Source organism: Schistocerca americana, chromosome 7, assembly GCF_021461395.2.
Source record: "Schistocerca americana isolate TAMUIC-IGC-003095 chromosome 7, iqSchAmer2.1, whole genome shotgun sequence".
NCBI classification, from domain to species: domain Eukaryota; kingdom Metazoa; phylum Arthropoda; class Insecta; order Orthoptera; family Acrididae; genus Schistocerca; species Schistocerca americana.
Window position 1 is genome coordinate 108,678,073 of NC_060125.1, and position 27,385 is coordinate 108,705,457.

At 40.3% G+C, this 27,385-nt stretch overlaps 1 protein-coding gene across 1 annotated transcript in view; it reads left to right on the forward strand.

Annotated features, from left to right (window-relative positions):
- The window catches only part of LOC124621877 (AP-3 complex subunit beta-2), a 224,259-nt gene that overhangs the window by 61,441 nt on the left and 135,433 nt on the right, over nucleotides 1–27,385 (forward strand). The window contains exons 5-9 of the mRNA XM_047147343.1: nucleotides 15,695–15,797; nucleotides 16,676–16,822; nucleotides 18,550–18,735; nucleotides 21,307–21,459; nucleotides 22,476–22,669. Coding sequence (XP_047003299.1) covers nucleotides 15,695–15,797; nucleotides 16,676–16,822; nucleotides 18,550–18,735; nucleotides 21,307–21,459; nucleotides 22,476–22,669 — 783 coding nt within the window. The remainder of the gene's footprint in view (nucleotides 1–15,694; nucleotides 15,798–16,675; nucleotides 16,823–18,549; nucleotides 18,736–21,306; nucleotides 21,460–22,475; nucleotides 22,670–27,385) is intronic.

The window sequence follows — 27,385 nt, forward strand, 5'->3', positions numbered from 1 at the left end:
CAAGACACTGTTCATTCCGTTCAACTGCTCTTCCAAGTCCTTTGCTGTCTCTGACAGAATTACAATGTCATCAGCGAACCTCAACATTTTTATTTCTTCTCCATGGACTTTAATACCTACTCCGAATTTTTCTTTTGTTTCCTTTACTGCTTTCTCAATATACAGATTGAATAACATCGGGGACAGGCTACAACCCTGTCTCACTCCCTTCCCAACCGCTGCTTCCCTTTCATGCCCCTCGACTCTTATAACTGCCATCTGGTTTCTGTACAAATTGTAAATAGCCTTTCGCTCCCTGTATTTTACCCCTGCCACCTTCAGAATTTGAAAGAGAGTATTCCAGTCAACATTGTCAAAAGCCTTCTCTAAGTCTACAAATGCTAGAAATGTAGGTTTGCCTTTCCTTAATCTATTTTCTAAGACAAGTCATAGGGTCAGTATTGCCTCACATGTTCCAACATTTTTGCGGAATCCAAACTGATCTTCTCCGAGGTCGGCTTCTACATTTTTCCATTTGTCTGTAAAGAATTCGCGTTAGTATTTTGCAGCTGTGACTTATTAAACTGATAGTTCGGTAATTTTCACACCTGCTTTCTTTGGGATTGGAATTATATTATTCTTCTTGAAGTCTGAGGGTATTTCGTCTGTCTCATACATCTTGCTCACCAGATGGTAGAGTTTTGTCAGGACTGGCTCTCCCAAGGCTGTCAGTAGTTCCAGTAGAATGTTGTCTACTCACGGATTTGTTTCGACTCAGGTCTTTCAGTGCTCTGTCAGACTCTTCACGCAGTATCGTATCTACCATTTCATCTTCATCTACATCCTCTTCCATTTCCATAATATTGTCCTCAAGTACATCGCCCTTGTATAGACCCTCTATATACTCCTTCCACCTTTCTGCTTTCCCTTCTTTACTTAGAACTGTTTTTCCATGTGAGCCCTTGATATTCATACAAGTGGCCCTCTTTTCTCCAAAGGTCTCTTTAATTTTCTTGTAGGCAGTATCTATCTTACCCCTAATGAGATAAGCCTCTACATCCTTACATTTGTCCTCTAGCCATCCCTGCTTAGCCATTTTGCACTTCCTGTCGATCTCATTTTTGAGACGTTTGTATTCCCTTTTGCCTGCTTCATTTATTGCGTTTTTATATTTTCTCCTTTCATCAATTGAATTCAGTATGTCTTCTGTTAGCCAAGGATTTCTACTAGCCCTCGTCTTTCTACCTACTTGATCCTCTGCTGCCTTCACTACTTCGTCCCTCAGAGCTACCCATTCTTCTTCTACTGTATTTCTTTCCCCCATTCCTGTCAATTGTTCCCTTATGCTCTCCCTGAAACTCTGTACAACCTCTGGTTTAGTCAGTTTATCCAGGTCCCATCTCCTTAAATTCCCACCTTTTTGCAGTTTCTTCAGTTTTAATCTACAGTTCATAACCAATAGATTGTGGTCAGAGTCCACATCTGCACCTGGAAATGTATTACAATTTAAAACCTGGTTCCTAAATCTCTGTCTTACCATTATATAATCTATCTGACACCTTTTAGTATCTCCAGGGTTCTTCCATGTATACAACCTTCTTTCATGATTCTTGAACCAAGTGTTAGCTATGATTAATTTATGCTCTGTGCAAAATTCTAACAGACGGCTTCCTCTTTCATTTCTTAGCCCCAATCCATATTCACCTACTATGTTTCCTTCTCTCCCTTTTACTACTCTCGAATTCCAGTCACCCATGACTATTAAATTTTCGTCTCCCTTCACTATCTGAATAATTTCTTTTATCTCATCATACATTTCATCAATTTCATCATCATCTGCAGATCTAGTTGGCATATAAACTTGTACTACTGTAGTAGGCATGGGCTTTGTGTCTATCTTGACCACAATAATGCGTTCACTATGCTGTTGGTAGTAGCTTACCTGCAGTCCTATTTTTTTTAATTCATTATTAAACCTACTCGTGCATTACCCGTATTTGATTTTGTATTTATAACCCTGTATTCACCTGACCAAAAGTCTTGTTCCTCCTGCCACCAAACGTCACTAATTCCCACTATATCTAACTTTAACCTATCCATTTCCCTTTTTAAATTTTCTAACCTACCTGCCCGATTAAGGGCTCTGACATTCCACGCTTCGATCCGTAGAACGCCAGTTTTCTTTCTCCTGATAACGACATCCTCTTGAGTAGTCCCCGCCCGGAGGTCCGAATAGGGGACTATTTTACCTCCGGAATATTTTACCGAAGAGGACGCCATCATCATTTAACCATACAGTAAAGCTGCATGCCCTTGGGAAAAATTACGGCTTTAGTTTCCCCTTGCTTTCAGCCATTCACAGTACCAGCACAGCAAGGCTGTTTTGGTTAGTGTTAAAAGGCCAGATCAGTCAATCATCCAGACTGTTGCCCCTGCAACTACTGAAAAGGCTGCTGCCCCTCTTCAGGAACCACACGTTTGTCTGGCCTCTCAACAGATACCCCTCCGTTGTGGTTGCACCTACGGTACGGCCATCTGTATCGCTGAGGCATGCAAGCCTCCCCACCAACGGCAAGGTCCATGGTTCATGGGGTAGGGATTTTTTAGTACTTTTTTTTTTTTTTTTTTTTTTTTTTTAAGTATTATGTTTCAAAGCTGTAAAGAATGTTTTTGTCTACCATCAAGTATTTGAGCCATGCAGGGCACATTACAAATGACTTTTTCATATGCTGTTTCCTGATGCTTAACTAATATTTCTCAACAGTAGTAGCTTCTTGTTTTATTTGATGCTGTTTTAGCACTTAGAACTCTGTATTTAGCTTCCTGACAGAATTTATCTGCATGATTTAAACCCGGCATATTTTTATTGTACTGCTAAGAAAAAGGACTTATTTAACATGGCACAGTGTAGTGGAAAATAGGTACTAGTGGGAATTTCCAAGAGGAGTCTGAGCACGACTGATAGTATCACAAGAAGCTTAAAAATAAGTGGCTAAGTGCCAGTAGGACTCACGCACTGAGGGTTCCATACAAACTTAATTGTTTGGTCTTGTATGTAGTACATCTGTACTGGGAACCAGGAATTTTGCCTGTTACCGATATTGATGCTGGCAAGATATTAATCCCGGGAATTCCAAGACAGTACCAAAATCCCTTCAGTAGTCCTCAGACTAGGCCTGACATACAAAAAGAAGTGAGCAGGGTGCCATGTACTTGCCGTTCACCTGCGGGATCGGGAACCCCTCAGACATGGAAGCATCACAGATTTGGATATGTACAAGGCATTGCCTCCCTGGATTGCATGGATCACAACAAGGATGACAGACACCAGAACAAGTCCCACCAGAGGTCCTCCTTGCCAGCGACCAATTTACTCTGCTGCGTCTCGTGTGAGGAACTGGATTCCTCTACATCATGGCTATATAGGGCTGCACAAGCCAACACATCGGCAGTTCACTCCGTCAGAACTCTGGACCAATTTATGTGGCCATCAGTGAGAGCCTGGTCAGAAGGCACCCCAGTGGGACCTACGACTTTCCAGTGATATCCTGAGACATACCTGTCGGCTACCTACACCAAACACTCAACGTCTGTCATTAGGGGTTACGTGTTGCATGGTCATCACGTCCCACTATGTTTATTCACTGCGTGTCCCGGGAATATGCCTGTTAGTGTTTGAGAAGTTATATTATTATTATTTCTTTCCTTTCTCAAGACGTTATGTCTGGTTATTATTATTATTATTATTATTATTATTATTATTACTATTATTACTATTATTAACAATGTAGGAAAAGACAGACTGCTACTTAGACAGAATGCTGTCTGGTGGAGTGTGCAGGGACTGGCCTGCCAACAGGTGCAGCATCAGGAGGTTGTGAGGCAGGGACGTGGGGGAAAAAGGAACAAAAAAGTAGAGGCGCAGAGAAAGACAGGGGGATACAAATAAGCTGGGGGGGGGGGGGGGGGGGAGTGACGAGAATGGGGAAGAGATTATAGGACAGAAGGGTTGGAAACTGTTGGGTGGAGGGTTTGGGGACATTATGTTATTGAAGGTTGAGGCTGGGATAATTAGGGGAACGCAGAACGTGTTGTAAAGATAATGCCATCTGCATAGTTCAGAAAATCTGGTGGTGGGGGGAAGGAATCAGCCATTGAAATCAAGTGTGTTATGTTCCGCTGCATGTTGTGCCACAGGGTGGTCTACTTTGCTGTTGACCACAGTTTGGCAGTGGCCGTTCACCCTGGTGGACAACTGGTTGGTACTCATACCAAAACTGCGCAATGATTGCAGCAGAACTCGTAACTGAAATGGCTGCTTTCACAGGTGGCCCTTCTCCTGATGGGGTAGGATAAACCTGTGATGGACCTGGAAGAAGTAGTGCTGGGTCGGTGGATTGGGCAGGTTTTGCACCTTGCTCTTCTGCAGGGATGTGATTGTGTGGCATGGAGTTGGCATTGGGAGTGGCATAGAGATGGACTAGGATCTTGTTTAGGTTTGGTGGGCGACAGAACACCACTTTAGGAGGTGTGGGAAGTATCACAGGTAGGATGCCCATTATTTCAGGGTACAATGATAGGTAATCAAAGTCCTGGTAATGGATGTGGTTTAGTTGTTCCAGTCGGGGTGGTACTGGGTGACAGTGGGGACACTCCTTTGTCGCCGGTTCTTTGGGGGGTGGTGGTAGGATTTGGGTTGTGATGGAAAATGTTTGTAGACTAGGTCTGAGGGATAGTGCCTGTCTGTGAAGGCCTTGGTGAGACCCTCAGTGTACTGAGCAAGGGAATTTTTGTCACTGCAGATACGCTGTCCCCGAGTAGCCAGTCTATATGGGAGGGAATCCTAAAAACTGAGTACACTCTGACAGCCACAGATACAATTAGAGTTCGAAAAATAAGTAGAGACGTGTAGCAGACTGGGACTCAGAGATCTGTAGACCTGCCTCGGGCATGGATATGTGTGATGTCCTTAGGTTAGTTAGGTTTAAGTAGTTAAAGTTCTAGGGGACTGATGACCTCAGAAGTTAAGTCCCATAGTGCTCAGAGCCATTTGATCTGTAGACCAGAATCAAGATCAGAGTCAATGGAACACAGCACAGTTCATTGCATCTATGGAAAGTCGCTATAATGTAAGTCATTACCATGAGATGAGCACAAGAATAAGAATGTTTTGAAACTGCTGTCTGTCTTAAATCAGCTTCCCATGATCATGTGGGTAATGATGTAGGCAGTGCGTGACATTGGTGCTGGTGTATGTGGAACAGTGGGGGTGCCAACAAGGTGCAGTCCATTTGGACTTATACTGTGGCGATGGTGGTGGTGGTGCATTGCATATGTCACCACAATATTCCTTTGATTAGTAAGTTAGTTTTTGGGTTTTACCTCAACACACATTTTCTTTGATTGTGGTGACTACAGCCAAAATGGTTCAGATGGCTCTGAGCACTATGGGACTTAACAGTGGAGACCATCAGTCCCCTAGAACTTAGAACTACTTAAACCTAACTAACCTAAGGACATCACACACATCCATGCCCGAGGCAGGATTCGAACCTGCGAATGTAGCAGTCGCGCGGTTCCGGACTGAAGCGCCTATAATCGCTCGGCCACTGCGGCCGGCACTAACTACAGCCATTTCGGCTGCTTTTTGACTTTTTGATTCTCCATTTAAAAGAGTGAGTGTGTTCCAGTTTGATTTATAAATGCAGTCTTTGGTTGGATCCTTTTGTCATTTATTATACTGACTCCCTTAGGATATGCTGCGTCAGTGGTCTAGTGGTTAGCATGTTGACTTCCACCGTGGATATCCTAAGTTCTGGCTGTAGTGACCACCTCAGTTTATTTTATTGTTGAAAGGACTGGAAGGTGTCTACTTGGCCTCATTGAGACAAATGAGCACCAGCTTAAAGAAATAACTAACAAAACTGACATGTTATCTCGGTGGTGCCAAGTCGAAAGACTTGCAGACTGACATTTAAATTTATTTTAACTGATCTTGGTTCAGCCTTTGTTGTACAGGAATTCGTAACACTATCCTCCTGTTTAAGTAAGTCATATCTTAAGAAGGATGTGGTCCTTCCAAGTGTCCTATGAACCAGTCTCAAGTTATGCCACAAATTTCTCTTCTCTCCAATTCTGTTCAGCACCTCCTCATTAGTAATGTGATTTACCCATCTGATATTCAGCGTCCTTCTGCAGCACCACATTTCAGTAGTTCCTATTCTGTGGTCTGAACTGCAGTTTGTCCATGTTTCACTTCCACACAAGGCTACATTCTAGACAAATGCCTTAAAGAAAATACTTCCTAACACTTAAATTTATATTCAGTGTTAAGAAATTTCTCTTCTTCAAAACTTTTGTTCCCTATATTTTACCCCTGCTACCCTCAGAATTGCAAAGAGTGTATTCCATTTATTACTTTCAGAAGCTTTCAACAAATGCTGTCAATATAGGCTTACCTTTCTGCAACCCATTTTTAAGGTAAGCCTTAGGGTCAGGTTTGCCTGGCGCATTCCAAAGGTTCTTTGGAACTCGAACTGATCTTCCCCGAGGTTGGCTTGTACCAGTTTTTCCATTCATCTGTAAATAATTTATGTCAGTATTTTGTAACCATGAATTATTAAACTAGCAGTTCAGTAATATTTAACCTGTTGGTAACTGCTGTCTTTGGGATTCGAATTATTACAATCCTCTTTAAGTCTGGAGGTATTTCACCTGTTTCATATATCTTGCACACTCGGTGGAATAGTTATTAAAGTCTGGCTCTCCCAAGGGTATCAGCAATTTTGAGGGGATGTCCTCTACTCCAGGGACCTTGTTCCATCCTAAATCTTTCAGTACTCTGTCAGAGTCTTCTTGCAATATCATATCTCCCCTCTGATCTTCATCTACTTGCTCTTCTCTTTCTATAAAATTGCTCATTTCTCTTGCATAAGCCCTCTTTATATTCCTTCCACTTTTCACCTTCCAGCTTTCCCTTCTTTGCTTAGGACTGGTTTTCTGTCTGAGATCTTAATATTCATATAGCTGTTTTTCTTTTCTCCTAAAACCTTTTTAATTTTCCTGTAGATGGTATTCATCTTTCCCCTAGTTACGCGTGGTTCCATAGAGTTACATTTGTCCTCTAGCCACTCCTGCTAAGTCATTTTGTACTTCCTTTCAATCTCATTTTTTAGACAAAAGAAATTTTTGTAGCAGTGTACAGAAAATAATTCATGTCTACCACTAGAGGATATAAAACTGAAAGTTAAACTATGTATAAGAATGTGCACTGGATACAGATGTGTGGATGGGATAACCTACTATCGTTAGATGAACTTTAGTGGTACAGAAGGCAGTGAATCACAAAACTGTCGAATGTATAACACACGTCAGATTCTCAATGTGACCGACTAAGAGAAAACACTGCTTACCAGGCATTATGCTTGATAGAGAGAGGCTGTCATTAGCTGAAAAAACTTATCAAACATAGAACTCATAAAACATACAAATATTCATATAATTTCTTTGAACTTCATTATCTGAGACACCCATAAATTATTGTCATACATGGTTTTTAAAAATAATCTTATTAACTGTGGGGACAGGCTCCTTACACAAAACACAAAAAAAGGGCTGTAAACATGGGCTCCAAAATGCATACCTTAAGAGCTCTGAACACTTGTTCAATAGAAGAGGTGTGTATCACAGATCAAAGGTGAACAAGTGCTTACAGCTCTTAAGGTATGCATTTTAAAGTCTGTGTTTACTAGACATTTTCTTTTGTTTTGGTCTAATGAACCTGTCCCGAAAGATTGTAAAAGTATTTTTGAAACACCCTATATATAAAAAATACATATACTGAGGTGACAATAGTCATGGGATAGTGAGTGATATGCTCATACACAGATGGCATTATTATCATGTACAGAAGGTATAAAAGGGCAGTACGTTGGCAAAGCTGTCATTCGTACGCAGATGATACCTGTGAAAAGGTTTCTGACGTGATTATGGCCACAGATTGGGAATTGAGACTTAGAATGCAGAATGATAGTTAAGAGCTAGATGCATAGGACATTCTATTTTTAAAGTCATTAGGGAATTCAATATTCCAGGATCCACAGTGTCAAGAGTGTGAGGAGAATAACAAATTTCAGGCTTTACCTCTTTCCACAGCCCACACAGTGGCTGACAGTCTTCACTTAACAACTGAGAGCAGCAGCCTTTGCATCGAGTTTTCAGTGCTAACAAACAAGGAAGCTTGTGTGAAATAACTGCAGAAATCAATGTGGGATGTATGACAAATTCATCCGTTAGGACCATATCGGACCTCTTGACCATACTGGTTGGACCCTACATGACTGGAAAACCATGGCCTGGTCAGATGAGTCCCTGTTTCAATTGGTAAAAGGTGATGGTAAGATTTGAGTTTGGTCCAGACCACATGAAGCCATGCATCCAAGTCCATACTGGTGTGGGCTGTGTTTGTGTGAAATAGTGTGTCCTCTGGTCCAACTGAACCAATCATTGCTTGGGAATGTAACAATATTATGAGGAGGGAAGTTGCTATTCACAATATAGTGGAGATGCTGAGTCGCAGATTGGCACAACAAAAAGAAATTCACAATTATAACTTTCGGCCGTTAAGGCCTTCGTCAAACGCGCGCGCACACACACACACACACACACACACACACACACACACACACACACACAAGTTGCGTTTGAGTGAGTGAGTGTCTATTGTTGACGAAGGCCGTAATGGCCAAAAGCTAAAATTGTTAGAGTTTTTTTTTTGTGCCTATCTGCAACTCAGCATATCCGTTATATGGTGAGTAGCAACTGTCCTCCTCATAATATTATTACATTCCATCCTGGATCATTGCTTGGAAATGGTTATGTTCGGCTACTTGGAGACCATTTGCAGCCGTTTAAGACTTCATGATCCCAAACAACGGTGGCATTTTTATGGATGAAATTGCACCATGTCACATGACTACAATTGTTTGTGATTGTTTGGTCTAAAGAACATTCTGGACAATCTGAGCGAATGGTTTGGCAGCTCAGATCACCTTACATGAATCCCAGCAAACATTTATGGGACATAATAGAGGGGTCAGTGTGGGCACAAAATCCTGCACTGGAAATTCTTTCACAACTATGGGTGGATATAGAGGCAGCATGGATCAATATTTCTGCAGTGGACTTCCAACAACTTGTTGAGTCAATGCCACATCAAGTTGCTGCATTCTGCTGAGAAAAAGGTGGTCTGACATGATATTAGGAGGTATCCCATGGCTTTGTCACCTCAGTGTGTAGTATTGCAAATACAAATTTCCATGGAACAGGCAACTTATAACATGAAGGTGAATAGAATAATATGTTAATATTTCATATAAGAATTTAAGTTGTGAATTTTTAAATGACTTTTTTCCTACTCATGTTGCCCCAATCCCGCAGAAGGGAGCAACTGGAAATCTCCTAAAATCTCCAAGAAATGAAAGAAATACACAAATTTGGAATCACTTATTTCTTTTGTACTGTTGTGTGGCTTCTTCAACACCATGACTCTATTCAGTACTGTACAGAAGATATTTAATTTTAATTTTTTTTTCAGTGGACCTTTCAGAAGCCGCACTATATTTTCGTGCATTGTTTTTATACTGGTTCACTTTCAGATGTTGTTTGTTGTGGACTTCAGCCTGAAGTACTCAGTACATCCTCACTAATTATTCAGTCTAAGCACTCTTCTGTGACGCCACATTTCAGATGATTCAATACTAAACAAATCAGGGATAGGCTACAAACCTTCACAACTACTGCCTCCCTTTTATGTCCTTCAACTCTTACAACTGTAGTTTGGTTTCTTTACATGTTTTCAAAGAGTGTATTCCAATCAACGTTGTTAAAAGCTTTCCATAAATCTCCATTTGCTATAAATATAGTTTTGTCCTTGTTTTAATGTATCTTCTGAGATAATTTGTAGTGGTGGCATTGTCTCTTGCGTTCCTACATTTCTCCAGAACACAAAGTGATCTTCCCTGAGCTTGGTTTATTCTTCTGCAATAATGTGTGTCAACTATGACTTACGAAACTGTAATATTCACCCGGTAAGCCCCTGCCTTTTTTGGTGTTGGAATTATTACATTCCTCGTAAAGTCTGAAATTCTAAGGGAATATCGTCTACTCCAGGGTCTATGTTTCGACTAACGACTTTCCGTGCCCTGTCAGATTGTTCTCGGGGTATAATATCTCCTTCATTTACTTCCTCTTCCCTTTGATGACAGTATCTTCTAGTTCATTTCCATTGCGTAGCCTTTCTATATATTTCTTCCACCTTACAGTTTTCCCTTCTTTGGTTAGTAGTTGCTTGCCACCTGAGCTCTTCATATTCACACAGCTGGTTCTCTTTTCTCCGAACGTCTGTCTAATTTTTCTAACTTTGGAATCTCTCTTTCTCCCAGTCATGCATACTTCTAAAGCATTGTATTTTTTCTCCATCTTTTCCTACTGGACCTATCTGTATTCCCTGCTACAAATTTAATTTGCTGCATTTTTCTGTTTTTGTCAGTTAAGTTCAGTGTGCTGCATGTTACACAAGGATTTTTACTGTGTCTTATCTTTCTGCCCAATTGGGTCTCTGCTACTTTTCACTGTATCATTTCCCAAAGCCACCCATTCATCTTATACTGTATTCCTTTCCCCTCGTTTCAGTCAATCATTGCCCAATGCTCCGTTTGAAACGCTGGAATTCTCCATTTCTTTCTGTTTCTACAGGTCCTATCTCCTTAATTTCCTACCTTTATGCAATTTCTTCAGTTTCAATCTGTAGTTCATAACCCAAATATATTAAGGTCAAGGTCCAAATCTCCTCCTGGAAATGTTTTTCATTTAAAATCTGTTTTTGAAATATCTATCTTCCCAATACATAATCAGTCTGAAATCTTTTGGTATTTGTAGTCGCTTCCAGATATATAACCACCTTTCATGATTTTCTGTTGAATTCCAGTCCCGCATCACAGAGAAGTTTTCAGCTCCCATAACAATTTCAATAATTTCTAGTAGTAGTCTTCAGTTTTTTTACTTGTTTGATGTGGTCCAACACAAATTCCTGTCTTCATCTCAGAGTATACTAGCACCTTGTGTCCTCAGTTACTTGTTGGATGTATTCCAATCTATGTCTTCCCCTATAGTTTTTATTCTCTACACCTCCCTGTAATACCATGATAGTTATTCACTAATATCATAACACATGCCCTATCATCCTGTCTCTTCTTCTTGTCAGTGTTTTCCATACTTTCTTCACCGATTCTGTGGAGAACCTCCCTCATTATTTATCTATCTGTCCACCTAATTTTCAACATTCTTCTGTAGAACGACATCTGAAACACTTCAATTCTTTTCTCTCTTCTTACATTGTTTCAGTCTCTTCATCGTCTATAGTGTTAATAAGTATATAAACTTGTACTGCCATGGTAGGTGTTGGCTACATTTCTATCTTGATTACTGTAATCTGTTCACTACACTGTGCATAGCAGATAATAGGCTACACACATTCTTATTTTGTTGTTGGTCCTACTGCTGCATATATTTATTTGATTTTGTATTTATAACCTTTTACTAAACTGACCTAAAGTCCTGCAACTACACTTCACTAATTTCCACTTTATCAAGCTACAGCCTCATGATTTCCCACTTTACATTCTGTAACCTACCTACCCGATTAAGGGATCTAACATGTTATGCTTCAGTCGTAGAACACCAGTTTCATTTTTCCTTATGACAATGTCGTGTATAATCCAGAAATCGAAATGGAGGACTATTTTACTTCTCGATATTTCAGCAAAGAAGATTTCATTGTCATTAAGCCGTAGGTTGGAGCAGTTTCAGATAGTGTAGTGATTTATCGTTTTTAGTCTATTACTCATCATGTCAGATATTGCAGTGGTAAACTAAAAATTTAATATAATTGTTGTATAAAATATTATATTGCGTTCAGAGGTGTGGAAAATGTTCTCATCTGTGACTCATCATAATGACATGTAAGTTCAAAGAAAAGTTAATTTAGCTGATGTTCACATCTCATGTACATCATCACAGAACTTGTTTCCACACATATAATTTCTACCAGCATGTGGGATAGATTACATCTTGGTTTCCAGTACAGTGGCAAAATCTGGCAAAATTTTTCTCAGTCGTATGGGAGGCAGACATTTACAAGCACTGTTACGAAATATTGCTTTCACTTGAAAGTAGTAAGCAACTTCAAGAAAGAAAACATTACATGGTAGTTGTGAGAATGGAAGTTGTCTGGGCCGTGGCGTATAAGACAATTTAAATGTCGAATATTTGCATTACATTGTACACATATGACCAAAGTAAAAGATTTATTATGAAAACAGGTCAGTTTTGTTCACTGAGTATTTTAAAGCAGCATAGTCAATTGGAGCAATCGGTGAAATCTAAAAGTTTAGATTTTTATAATAGAAGATAAATGTGAACCTCTCTTTGAAGTATTCATGATCTTATGTAAAAACTGGGTTTCACCATCCGTAGTTTCAGAATACTACCTACCATCATCTAGTTTCTCTTTTTTGTGCTGTGGTAACATATGATGTGCTAACTCTGTCCAATCAAATAGGATATATTCACCCCAGAAGGGAACTATAAAAACATTCTATCTTGTCATATCGCAAGAAGGTGTAGGTTGTTGCACAAATGTTTTTGAATAAGAACTCAGCCATTCATGTAGGAATAGAGGTATAGATAGGTTCTTTGTACATAGAATAATGAAGAAGATGCTTGTTAATAAATATTGGTTTGTACAAAGTTCACCAACGGCTATCTACAGCAACATCAAGATGTCACAGTGCAGAACTTGTTAGGTTCGACACTGACAAGCTAAATGATGAAAACTTTAGAAGAAGGTACATGATAGAAATTTCAAATAGGTTTGATGCTCTCTGGACACACGAAGATAAAGACGAGGATGTAAATAAACAGTGGATCAATGTGAGGAATAATATCAAAGAGGCAGCGAAGGTCATAATAGGTACAATTAAGAAGAACAGGAGGAAGCTGTGGTTTGATGAGGAATGCAAGAAATTGGTAGAGGAAAGGAGAAAAGTGGGTTTAGATTGGGATAGAATGGGAGACAGAAAATGAGAGGAGTTCGTGAACGTGAGAAGGGAAGTTGGTCGTAGGCTACGGGCAAAGAAGAGGGATTATTTGAACAATCAAATTAAAAAAAAAAAAAAACGGAAACAAACAGTAAAACAATAAACATTAGGGATCTTTACCTAGACATAAATGGGTATAGGAAGGGGTTCAAAGCTAGGACAAATGCACTTTGAGAGGATGCCGGGGGAATACTGACAGACCCCAGTGCTATATTAAGTAAATGGAGGGCGTATTTTGAGCATCTATTAAATGTACACTAGGAAGCAGGAAATGAGCAGGCGTACGAAATACATACAGCAGAATCCCAGATACTTGAGCCAACGTTAAAGGAAGTAAGAGATGCAATCAACAAACTGAAAAACCATAAAGCACCAGGATCAGATTGCATAACTGCAGAATTAGTTAAAAATGAGGGACAGAAATTGGTGGAAGTAGTTCACAAAGTGATAACTAAAGTATGGAACTCAGAGATGATACCTGAAGAGTGGCAGGAGTCGCTTCTGATCCCAATTTTTAAGAAAGGTGACAAAATGGATTGTAGTAATTATAGAGGGATATCGCTATTACCAGTATGTTCCAAAATTTTCTCGAATATTCTGCTAAGCAGGCTTACACCGTATGCAGATGAAATTGTGGGGGATTACCAAGCCGGCTTTCGGAGGAACAGATCAACTATAGACTAAATATTCACCCTGCGTCAAATTTTGGAAAAGAAATGGGAATACAATAAACCAGTTCATAATGTTTTCATAGATTTTACAAAAGCATATGATTCAGTATTGCAGTCAGAATTGTACAGAATTCTTTTGGAACTTGGAATACCAAAGAAGTATGTTAGACTTATAGAAGCGAGTTTGAAAAACACAAAAGGTAGAGCACGTGTGGGGGAAATTGTAGTCAGAAGAATTTGTAATAAAGAATGGACGTAAGCAGAAAGATGCCCTGTCTCCTCTACTTTTTAATTTAGTCCTAGAATATATTGTACGAATGGCAGCAGATAATTCAGAGGGTGTGGAGTTAAATGGAAATATTAAGATATTAGGGTATGCAGATGATCTAAACATCATTAGTGATAGGAAAGAATCTTTAACAGCAAATGCGAATGCGTTAATCAAGGCTAGTGAAGATGTAGGTCTAAGGATAAGTGAAGACAAAACTAAATACCTGGTTACTACTAGAATGCCAACAGCAGTAGATCAGGAAATGTTAAGAGTTAGAGACATGCAGTTTGAAAAAGTGAACACATTTAAGTATCTAGACGTGGACATCACTTCGAGGAATGGGATTGAATCCGAACTGAAGAAGAGATTACGGGCGGGAAATGCGTGCTACTTCTCACTGACTAGATTACTTTCATCACAGATATTGTCCAGGAATTTAAAGATCAGAATATACAAAACTATCATTCTACCAGTTATGCTGTATGGGTGTGAGACTTGGTCTCTCACTGTGAAAAATGAAAAGCCGTTCAGAGTATTCGAAAACAAAATTTTGAGGAAACTTTTCAGAGCAAAAAGGGATGACATTAGCAGAGAGTGGCGAAAACTGCGTAACGAAAAGGTTCACCAACTCTATTCAAGCCCTGACATAATCAGTATTATTAAATCACGTAGGCTGCGAAGGGCGGGTCACGTAGCTCGAATGGATGAGGGCAGGGCAGTGCGCAGAGTACTGGTAGGGCACCTAGAAGGAAAATGTCCTGTGGGGAGACCGAGGCATAGATGGGAGGACAATGTGAAGGCTGATTTGAGGAGCCTAGGTATTGAAGGTGAATGGAAGGAAATAGCCCAAGACAGGGACAGATGGCAAAAATACGTTGCTGTGGTAATGGACTCTCGGGTCCGGTATGACCGACCAGTAAGTAAGTAAGTAAGTAAGTAAGTAGTACAACACTTCTAATGGTATAGTGCACCACCAGTTAGATAATGAGACATATCATAAAACAAAATTATTTTGTTGATTTTTAGACAAACAATCTTAACTAGTAATTTAGACTGACATATTTTTAAACAATATTACAGCAATATTATTTATAAATTTGAAACAGTGTTAACATAATTAGTGTCAGTTTGAAAATCATGCTTGAATTACATTCATGCAGTCCTCCTTGCCTCTCTGTTCTTCCACACGTCTACCTAATCCGCTGCGCAACTACACATTTCGACATGTATAGTCATGTCTTATTTCTCCTATTCCTGACAAATATCACCCTGCACCTCACAAGAGTCTTCTCATACATCTTTGTGTGCACCCTCTCCCTTCTTTGTGTGGCTCTCCCTTTAATGATTCAGCTGCATCTGACTGTCCCTCATCCTCATCTGTGTCTCCCCCCCCCCCCCCCCCCCCCTCCTCTCAAAAATAAGTCCATCTCAGTGTGGCTGCCCATCCGCTTGTGTTATGTAGTTCCTCCATCTTTGTTTCTCTTTTCTGGCACTTCATACCATCCCTTCTTGTCTGTATGTTCTGACCCTTTCACTTATAAATCTTCATTCGCTTTTCCTCGTGCGCCATTTTCTGTCTGGTTGTAAGTTCCTATAGGATATTTCTATCTTTTCAGCCTTGACAATGATCAGAAAGAAGAATTAACACATGTAATTGAAAAGCTTCTCTCTGATAAGACAACATTAGTAGTTGGATCAGCAGTCATGGCTTTTGAGGAGGTATGTAATATTCTTCTTATAACTACCCTATTCACTGTGTGCATTTATTTAATATTTTATCAAGGTGTAATAAAAGTTAATGAAGACAATGAATAAATGCAGTATGTTAAGAATGTTGCTCAGAGTACGATGTTTAGTTTCATGTAAGTTCTGTGACTCAGTAGTGGAATCAACTTACTAATTTTAAATTATAATTACAGTAATGTATATGATTATACTTTCCATAGAATAAAAATCATTTACTAAATGGTTACAGAAATGACACTTTTATGTGTGTTTAACCTTTTCATTCATTTTTCTTGTTTTCTACTCCACACCTGTTTCCTTTCTACCCATTGGATACACCTTCTCTCTCTCCTCTCTCTTCCCATAATGCTACACATTCTTCTTCTCATCTTGATAATCCCACTGCCCCCCACCTCTCCTTGTCTTCCTAGCTCCTCCTGCCCTTCTCACCAGTCCTTCCTACCTTCCTCCCCAGTTCCTCCAGGTATCACCGTCCATTACTCTCATGGATCTCTGTCACACTTCTCAACACCTTCTCTTCTGAATTCCACCCACTACGTAATACACTCTGCTCATTTCACCCCTTCCAGTCAGAATGCTCGCACATCTTGATTCCCAATAGTCCTCTGCTCCAGCCAACAAATCCTGCAACCTTTCATAAACCATCCACCCTTCTACAAACCCCACCCAATCTCATAAATCCAGCTGCTTACTATGAATCCTACCTTCTCCCGCAAGCTGTGCTGTCCTCCCACTTCAGTGTCCATTCTCGATGCTTCTCATCTGTTCTCTAAAATATGGTGAAACTGTGTTGCATAAATTCATTTTTAAATGAGTACTGTTTCTTTGTGTAATCTTGGTTTTGTATGTAGGTATGCCCAGAACGGATTGATCTTATACACAAAAATTACCGCAAACTGTGCAACCTATTAGTAGATGTTGATGAATGGGGTCAGGTCATCATCATCAACATGCTGACACGCTATGCACGGACACAGTTTGTGGATCCTAATATTGGAGTAAGTTGTGGTAACTTTTTGGCTGAGACTGTGTTGCAGCTGCTTTTGTGTTGTATACATGTGTCATAAAATTGAAAGTTTTTGTTTTCATTGAGAGGTCAAATACCATTGAACAAAACTAGACACTCAGTACTATTATTTTCATTGCTACTTTTTGCTAATGATTTCAAAAAGTGTATAGAAAAGAGTGACTGACATAATTCTTTTGCTGCCTGTTGTTGTTGACTGTGGTCAAGATTGACGTGTTGTGCTTCCCGTTCCCATCTGCACATAAGTTCAGTTTTATTTATATGTTTTTATAATTTTTGTTTCTGATGGTCTTTCTCAGTGATAGCCTTCAAATTGTTGCCTGTGCTTAGTGGTATGCAGTAGATATTTGTGATAAACTTTATCAGTATGTAAGTGAAAAAATATATAAAATGTGTTACTCTCTCCTTACCCTTAAATTATTCCATTTAAGAGGTATAGAAGTAACAAGACTGTTGTTTTACTTCTTTCTGTATTGTCCTCTGCAGCTTCAGCTTTGCAGCCATTTTCAAGTAATTTATTATTGTCCTTTGAGAAACTAGTTATTGGTTTCAGAAGGGCAATAAGTAATCACTTGAAAATGTCTAAAAAATGCTGCAATTGCTATAGACTATCCAGAGGGAAATGAAATAACAATAAAACTAGGGAAGTATTATCAGAATGAGATTTTCACTCTGCAGCGGAGTGTGCACTGATATGAAACTTCCTGGCAGATTAAAACTGTGTGCCCGACCGAGACTCGAACTCAGGACCTTTGTCTTTCGCGGGCAAGTGCTCTACCATCTGAGCTACCGAAGCACGACTCACGTCCGGTACTCACAGCTTTACTTCTGCGAAGGAGAGCTTCTGTAAAGTTTGGAAGGTAGGAGACGAGGTACTGGCAGAAGTAAAGCTGTGAGTACCGGACGTGAGTCGTGCTTCGGTAGCTCAGATGGTAGAGCACTTGCCCGCGAAAGGCAAAGGTCCCGAGTTCGAGTCTCGGTCGGGCACACAGTTTTAATCTGCCAGGAAGTTTCAGGGAAGTATTATCATTCAACCAATTCACATGTCTGTGACTCCTAATAATAATTAAATGATCAATTACTATGTCATTTCTTGTGAAAATATGTTTTTGGCATGTACCACCTCCTCCAGGGTCTCCCCACTTTGTGTGCAACAGTGTATCTGATCTAGTCTGAAAACTGAAAATACTTCTGTATCTACTTCTGTTCGTAAGCTACTAATTGACCTTTCAGTGACCTTAAACCCTAGTGTACTATTAAATGTTTTATAAGTGTTATACAGTATTTTTCTGTGCCATTTTATATGCTATAATCTTATAATTATGTCATTGTTTCAACTTACTGATCAGAATTCTAAACCGGATAGAAATTCAAAGATGAGAAAACTACAGTACAACATGCCAATATGCTGTTAGTTTTCTCATAATGTCAGTCCAGTATAAATGTGCATTTTGGGAAGAACAAATTGTGATTTGATTCTAGGTTTAATTTTTCCTGTCCTTGGCTATATTTTCTGCAAAGACACCTCTGTTGATATACACATGACTTTCAAATCAGTAATTGTTTTTATATTTTATTTCATTGTTTTCTAGCTTTCATAGAATGCCAATAAAGTTTTTGTAGAGACATTTACTGTTAATAAAATATGTAAATAAGAAAATGTGATTTCATATATAACATACCTACTAAACTTGGCAGGATCCAGGAGATGATGAAGAAGACAAACCTTTTTATGATGATGATGATGAAGAGGAGGATGAGGATGATGATGATAATGAAAGCAAAGGGAAAACTGAAAAGCCAAAGAAGACATACTCTTTGGATCCAGATCACAGATTGCTTTTGAGAAATGCAAAGCCACTGCTTCAGAGTAGAAATGCCTCAGTGAGTACTAGTTTTCCTTGTTTTGTCACATACAGTTTTTTCCCCCTTCATTTTAATACTATAAGGAAAGATAATCGAAAAAGACCTGTTGATGGTGTCATTAGATATGGGGCAGAATAGCAAATTGGGTAGAGATATCTTGGAACTAATCTTCAGTAACTTAAGGAAACAACAACAAATCCAAATCTGGATGCCTAGGGGAGTATTTGACTTAGTCCTTCAAAACATGAATGCAGCTTACGTCAGATCAAGAATCAAATATTCACAACTTACAAACTGTTCTTCCATAAGTGTGTTGCAGGTTTCAAGTTGAATACACACTTTTTTCTAATATATACTAATTAGCTCTTGGCTTTTTTTAGTGCTAGTATCAGTCAATTGTATTTTCCAATTATGTGTGCACTAATAAAAATCAGTTACACCAAGGGAATCAGAAAAATCAAAATAATAATCTAAATAATAAATTTCAGTGAAATTAAGGCTAAATAAAAACTTGAGATATCATTTAAGTTGCACAGGACAATAAATGTGTTGAAAATAAGGTAAAAAGTAGCAAAAGTGGTTTTTTATGGGAGGAGAAAAATATTATATATCTCTTTCTGAGGGGGGGGTTCATCTGATGGAGTAGTTTTTGCATTAGATCAGAAATGGCTTGGGAACACAAAAACAGATCAATAATGATGTTAATGGGAATGATTGTTTCACTGTTCAGTGGAGAGTATGGTGTAATGAAACTTCCTGCCAGATTAAAATTATGGGCAAGATCAGTACCTAAACCTGGATGTGAGACACTCAAATCTCATCACTAATAAAAAAAAAAATACTTGCATGTTTGTATTTTACAAGGGTTGAATGAAAAGTAATGCCTCCACCTTCATTAATGGATGGGAATATTTTAATAACTCAAATGCAGAAATAATCCTTAGAATGTGTCTTTAATTACCAGTATTCACTTTTCCAGATAGTCAACATCCAATTGGATACATTCCTGCCAATGATGAACAAGTTTTCTGAAGCCGTCACAGAAGATGTCAACACTCTGTTTCTGCAATCACAGTCTCACAGTTTTCTCTGCGCCTTCATCATAAGCGTAATGATGTCCCCACAGATAGTCTTTCATTATCGGGAACAGATGGAAGTTAGACGGTGCTAAATCTGGACTGTATGGAGGATGCTGTATGGTGGTGAGATTCAGTCTCTGAAGTTCTGCTGTGGTGGCATGTGAAGTGTGTGCTTTGGCACTGTCATGCTGCAGGAAAACATTTTCCTTTTCCTTTTGGACCCTTGTTAGCCGTTGTTTCAGAGTTCACAGCATTGTGACGTAACGCTCTGAATTTATTGTTGTTCCACGATCAAGGAAATGAACATGGATCCCAGAACACTGTGGCCATGATTTTTCCAACTGAAGGCTGCATTTTGAATTTCTTTTCCTGGGGCAAGTCTTTGTGTCAATATTCCATAGACTGACGTTTCGTCTCCGGGTCATAATGGTGTACCCACATTTCGTCTCTTGTCACAATTGAATGGAGAAAGGCGTCACCTTCATTCTCGTAACGCAAGAGGAGTTCCTGGAAAATTTTAAGTCTGTGCGCTTTAAATTCAGGAGTCAGCATCTGGGGTACCCATTGTGCACAGATCTACCGATAGCCAAGCAAAGCAATAAAGTGACCCATATGTTCTTATGAAATGCCGATTGTGCTTGCACTTTCTCTCTGAGTGACACGACAGTTGTCCTGAATCAATCGTTGCTTGTGAAACTCGGTGGTTGCTATCACAGTACGTCCCACTCTTTGTTTGTCACGCAGGTCAGATGTTCCCGTCTCAACATCTTTAAACTTACTTGCCCAATGACGCACAGTGCTCACGTCAACACGATCACCATAAACTGCTTTCATTCTCTGATGAACCTCCTTTGGGTTGACACCTTCTGCTGTCAAGAATTCAATGATTGCACGCTGCTTAAATCGCATTGACCGTCAGTCGTGTGCACGGGGTTCCATACTTTACACTGTAAAAACACAACCATTCAATGCTAAGGCTTCCCGCCAACTGGAGCTGCAGAGAAGAGGCTACAGAACAAACCAGTACCTGCCACATACCAATGCTGCCAACTGTTGAACAGTTACAAAGGTGGAGGCATGACTTTTCAGTCAACCCTTGTATTCAATTTACTGTTCATACTGAATGCTTACACGAAAGAATGAGCAAGAAACCTGTTTTATTGTAGTTGAAATTGATGTTGAGTGATGATAACCTACTTCTAGATCTTATAATTGTATTTTTAGTATTTCACTGAAGACCTGCTCAATATTTGTGTTGGAAAATGAATATATTAATTTGCTAGAAGCCATAACAAATGTCACAAATAAAAACATAAACACAACAATTATCTAATGCCTTGGATGTTTGTTTGTAGGTGCACACTATGGAATTACAAATGCTTCATATTTAACTTCTGTGGAGTGCTGAACATCCAAATTTTTGTAGAAATGAAACTGAATCTTCGTTCATAAACCTTTTTGTATTTAAATAAGGATATTTATTTTGATTGTTTTCTTTTCATATGTGAAGGTAGTGATGGCAGTAGCTCAGCTGTATCATCATTTAGCACCAAGGTCTGAGGTGAATGTTGTTGCCAAGGCACTGATACGCCTTCTTAGATCTCATCGTGAAGTTCAGTCAGTGGTACTTAACTGCATTGCTTCTATTTCAACTCTCAGGAAGGTAAGTAATTAGCATATTCCATAGTTAATAAATCATGTGTAAGATGTCTGAATCTTAAGGTGCTAGAGAGAAAACTTTGGTATATTGCACACATTATTTAATTTTAGTCATTACTTTCACCATCATCTTTCTGTTACCTGTCATAGATTTGACACTGTTGCTTGTTTTCTATGCCTCTACCCCTTTTTAGTTGACTTTTCCCTCTGGGAATGTTTTTCCGGTTCAAGTCTGTCTCCAGCAGCCAAATCCTACTTGAGACAGAAATGTTAATCATGGCATGCACTCAGTCAAGATAAAGAAAAGGTATCTCAGCTTTGCACTTATTTATTAGTTCTGGGCCCCTTTGGATTGTGTATTGTCTTCATTGACGTCTTCCTCGTTTTTCTGGTTTTGTCCTGTATATAGATGGGGTCAGCATGTTAATCTGGATTGGATAGTGTTAGGGGTAGAGGTTGACTAACTGCTCATCTTGTCACAATCCCAACCCCTCCAGTACAGAATAAATGTGTCTTATCTGTTTGCGGCTAGTGTTATCATCCCACATAAAAGTGAGAGAGTATGTCTGAAGTGATTACGAATCTTGTAAGTGAGGAGGGACATGGGTACCAGTTCGTTATTCATCATGGCAGATGTGGGAAAACCATCTAAAAACCACATCCACACTGGCCGACACAACAACCCTTGTCATTAATTTGCTACGTGGATTCGATGTTGGGCCAGCCCTCTTCCCTGACTCCTGGAAGCAGCATTCTAATGCTCAATGCTTCTGGGCAAATCATTGTTTTCTAATAGTGCTTTACACTATCTCCATGATTTTCTTCTTTTTATTTTGCTTTCACTGAAGCCGTTGTTGTTCAGTACTACATATGATGATTACTTCTTCTGCTTTTTCCTTTTGTTTTCATTTTTACAGGTCTCCTTGTTTTCTCCAACCACCTCCATAAAAAATCCTTTCCTCACGCAAGTAAAAGTTCTGTTATTGCAAGGTAATAACTGTAACCTCTTACAAATTTCAGGGAATGTTTGAACCATTTTTGAAGAGCTTTTTTGTGCGAACAAGTGACCCTACTCACATAAAGTTATTGAAACTAGAAATATTGACAAACCTTGCAACAGAAACAAGTATTTCAGTTATTCTGAGAGAGTTTCAAACTTATATTTCAAGCAATGACAAGGAATTTGTTGCTGCTACTATCCAAGCTATAGGAAGGTAAGTAAACATTTCATATTTGATAGGTAAATAAGTATGACATGAAATAAGGTGTACATTTTAACAAAAATATAAAATATTTTAGTCACTCTAATATTAATTGATACTCGTGTTTTGTGACACAGATGTAAGCAAGCAAATAAAAAATGTGAGAGATAAGGTAGTCTTGTGACTACGTAGGTTTTTCTGGTGTGGGTTTACTCACTCATTGTTCTCTTCTCAGATTTGTCCTTTTCGTGTCCTTGCCTGGTGGCAAGTGCTGCACACTTTATTGCACAACCAAAGGCAAAAGTTAACAGTATGGCATCTGGTAAATATAACTCGGGATGCTTCTCCAGGTCTCGTAGGCAGGGTACTGTCTGGCCAGTCCTAGTGGCATTGGTGTGGGCTTTGCAGGAACCTGGTGTAGGCTGTGGTGCAGGAATGCCTGGCATCTGGCATGATGTTGTGCTGGAGATGTGAATGACACTTGGTATGATGTTGTGGCATTGGCTCGGCTGGAGCCCAATGCGAAGCAGTGGCAGAAACCCGTGGGCTCAATGAAAGCCCAGTGGGAGCAGCAGTGTCGGCTTGGTAGGAGTCCAGTGTGAGCTGTGAAATCAGTGTGGTGGAAGCCCAGCTGAGCGACAGTGTCAGTAAAGCCAATGAGATGGCACTGGCATTAGCAGCCATCAGTGGCTGATGGGAGGCAGTATTCAACTCATGATGACTGCCTGAGATGTGATGATCCCAACAGGCGGCAAAGCATATGACGATGTGCTGTTGCGATGGTCAATAGGAGGTGATGCTCAACCAATGGCAGCTGCCCGGGACACTATGATGCCAACAAGGCATGTGGCTCTGATTGATGGACCATGGGATGCGGCCTACATTAAGCTGAGAGTGGGACCCATTTGTCTGCTTGTGCCCATGTCATGACCTTCATAGGCAGGGAAACAAATATCTGCATGTGGAAGCATGCAACTGCAAGTGAAGAATAGTTCTGTGGTTGCAGCACCATTGCCGTCAGTGTGCACGCAGCTAGCATCTCTGCTACCAGCTGTGGTGGAGAAGTGCCTACATACGGCCCATTTGGGTTGCAGATTTAGTGCCGGCAGATGCAGTGACCAGATGAATGGCCAACTATAACAACACCAAAACCAGTGTTCAATTAAACATGGTATTTCATCAGAGTAGCAACTGTTGGGTTAATTGCTGCATGATATCTAGCAACACATCTCACAATATATGTTGTTAATGATGTTCACTGAGATTCTCTGATGACATGAAACAAATTGCAGCATTAAATTCAACAGAAAAAGTTGAAAAATGATGTCTTTCGATGCAATTTATAAAATAATTGAGAAAAATGTGTGTGGCATTTTATGTAATAGATGGAACCTGCGTAGGTGCGCAGACGACAACTGGCACGGTGATGCCGTGTCTGGCTTCTGAAAAGAAAGCGAACATGAGCGGCTTATTGTCTATGATAAGAATGAAATGTCTATCTTCGAGCATGTGCCTAAAGTTTTTGATTGAGGCCAGTGCTATGTAGAGTTTGTGGTCATTTGTTGAGCAATTTCATTGTGATGATGATAACTTTTTACATAATAAAATGAAATAATTCATTTTGTGTATGTTGTAATACAGCTCCGTTGGCAGTTGATGCTGCGCTCACCATGGCTACGAGAGGTGCGCCAAGAAGAGGGTGAGCTATTAATGCAGCCTCTGCAATAGCAGCTTTTCTGTGGTGTAGGATGCTTTATTTTCATTAGTTCATTGTAGTGTGTGTCCAGGTTTAGGTGAACCTTGTAGGAATTTGCTGAAGGATGTTGTCACTATTGCATAATTGCTCACAAAATATCAATTAAAATTTGTGAAAGAAATGGCAGATCTTTATGTATTGCAGTGGGCTGGAGAAATTGAGAAATAGTTTCCGCTCTGTCTTGAAAATGCCAGGATTCGTGGTACATTCATAAAGGTACCCTAAGAGTTTTCCTTCAGTCGCTCCAAAGATAGATTTTGATGCATTAATCACTAAGTTATGTTATCATAGCCAAGTGAACAGTTTTTGTAGTTTTGCTAGATGTTCTGCCTTGCTGGGCAGCTATACAAGCATGTCATCAGTATAGATTTAACAGAACTCTCAAGACTGTAGTTATCAAACAATGGAAATTCCAGAATGTAATGTAACAATATTAGAGAAGGAAAGTCGCTACTCACAATACAGCGGAGATGCTGAGTCACGATAGGCACAACAAAAAGATACACACAATCATAGTTTTCGGCTATTAAGGCCTTTGTCAACAATACCCACACACACACACCCAGAAATTAAAAGACTGGGTATGGTGGTGAAATGACAGATGTGTAGTGCTGGAATGGGAACAGGGAGGCGGCTGGATGGGTGTGGATAGTGACTAACGAAGGTTGAGGCTAGCAGAGTTATGGGAACATAGGATGTATTGCAGGGAAAGTTCCCACCTGCGCAATTCAGAAAAGCTGGTGTTGATGGGAAGGATCCATATGGCACAGGCTGTGAAGCAGTCATTGAAATAAAGGATATCATATTTCGCAGCATGTTCAGCAACAGAGTGGTCCACTTGTTTCTTGGTCACAGTTTGTCGATGGCCATTCATGCACATAGACAGCTTCTCGGTCGTCATGCGTATGTGGAATGCAGCACAGTGGTTGCAACTTAGCTTGTAAATCATATGACTGGTTTCACAGGTAGCCCTACCTTTGATGTGATAGGTAATGTTAGTGACCAGACTGGAGTAGGTAGTGGTAGGAGGATGTATGGGACAGGTCTTGCATCTAGGTGTATTACAGGGGTATGAGCCATGAGGTAAGGGATTGGGAGCAGAGATTGTGTAAGGATGGACGAGTATGTTGTGCAGGTTCGGTGGACAGCAGAAGACCACTGTAGGAGCGGTGGGAAGGATAGTGAGCAGGACATTTCTCATTTCATGGCACTACGAAAGGTAATTGAAACCCTGGCAGAGAATGTAATTAAGTTGCTCCAATCCTGGATGATACTGGCTTACGAGGGGAATTCTCCTCTGTGGCCGGACTGTGGGACTTCGGGAAGTGGTTGGAGACTGGAAAGATAAGGCAGGGCAGGTTTGTTTTTGTACAAGGTTGGTAGGATAATTACGGTCAGTGAAGGCTTCAGTGAGACCCTCGGTAAATTCTGAGAGGGACTGCTTGTCACTGTAGATGCGACAACCACTGGTGGCTAGGCTGTATAGAAGGGTTTTAGGAAGGATTCCTCTAGATGGCCCATGAATAGGTTGGCGTAGGATGGTGCCATGCGGGTCCCCATAACCATACCCTGGATTTGTTTGTAGGTAATGCCTTTAAAGGAGAAGTAATTGTGGGTGAGGACGTAGTTGGTCATGATGACTAGGATGGAGGTTGTTGGTTTGGAATCCATAGGATGTTTGGAAAGGAAGTGTTCAATAGCAGTAAGGCCACAGGAATTAGGAATGTTAGTGTACACGAAGGTGGCATTGATAGTGAGGAGCAGGGCACCTTGTAAAGGGACAGGAACTGTGGAGAATTGGTGGAGGAAATGGTTGGTATTTTTTGTATAGGAGGGTAGGTTCTGGGTAATAGTTTGAAGGTGTTGGACTACAAGAGCAGAGATTCTCTCAATGAGGGCACAGTAACTGGCCACAATGGGACATCCTGGGTGGTGGGGTTTATGGACTTAGGAAGCATGTTGAAGGTAGGAGTGTGGGGAGTGGTAGGGGTAAGTAGAGAGGTGGACTCTGGAGAGAGGTTCTGTGATAGGCCTAAGGATTTGAGGAGTGACTGGAGATCCTGCTGGATTACTGGAATGAGGTCACTGTGGAAAGATTTGTAGGTAGAAGTATCTGACAGCTGACAGAATCCTCCACCAGATAATCCTTATGGTTCAAAACAACGGTGGTGGAGGCTTTGCCCGCAGGTAGGATTTTAAGGTTTTGATCAGTTTTTAGATGGTGAACTGTGGTTCTTTCAGTGGATGTGAAGTTAGTTTGCATGATGGGGGATTTGGGGAATGATGGTGGGGCAAGGTTCGAGGTTAAGAAATTCTGGGAAGTTTACAGGGGGTGGTTAGGGGGCAGTGTGGGTGGATCATGGTTGGATGGAGGAGTTAATGGAGTTAGGCAAGGTTCAGTATTCGTCTTTGGTTGAGTCTGATTGGTCGGGTTGGTGGCGAAAAAGTGTTTCCATTGTAGGGACCGGGAGAAGGAGAGAAGGTCTTTAAAAAGTGCTGCATGACTGAATTTGGGAGTGGGCCTTTGGAAAGGACTGATATTTCTGTGAGAGTAATGTTTCTGGAGGAAAGGTTCATGACTGTGTTGTGGGTCTGTTTAGGTTCTGGATTGTGTGTGGTGGTGGGAGGGAGTTTTGGAGGGTGGGGTGAGTGTAATAGGTCTGCGAGACAGGGTTTGTCAGCTACGGGGGAACGTAGGGGAGGTTTGGAGGTTATTGTAGAGGTGGTGGACTGTGGTACTCCGAGGTGGTAGTAAAAAGTGAGCAGGATGGAGAGCTTTTTGAGGTGCCATTGTGCATGTTGCTCAATTTCCTGCAGGGCAAGAGTTTGAATGTGTGTTATATGTTCCAGGAATTTGGGATTACATAGCAGGAGAATTTTGAGGCTGGAGAGAAGGTACTGCAAGGAGGTTTGGGCTTGATTGATATGGTTTTGCAGGACTATGTTGGTGAGGGCTAACGATTGGTGGAATC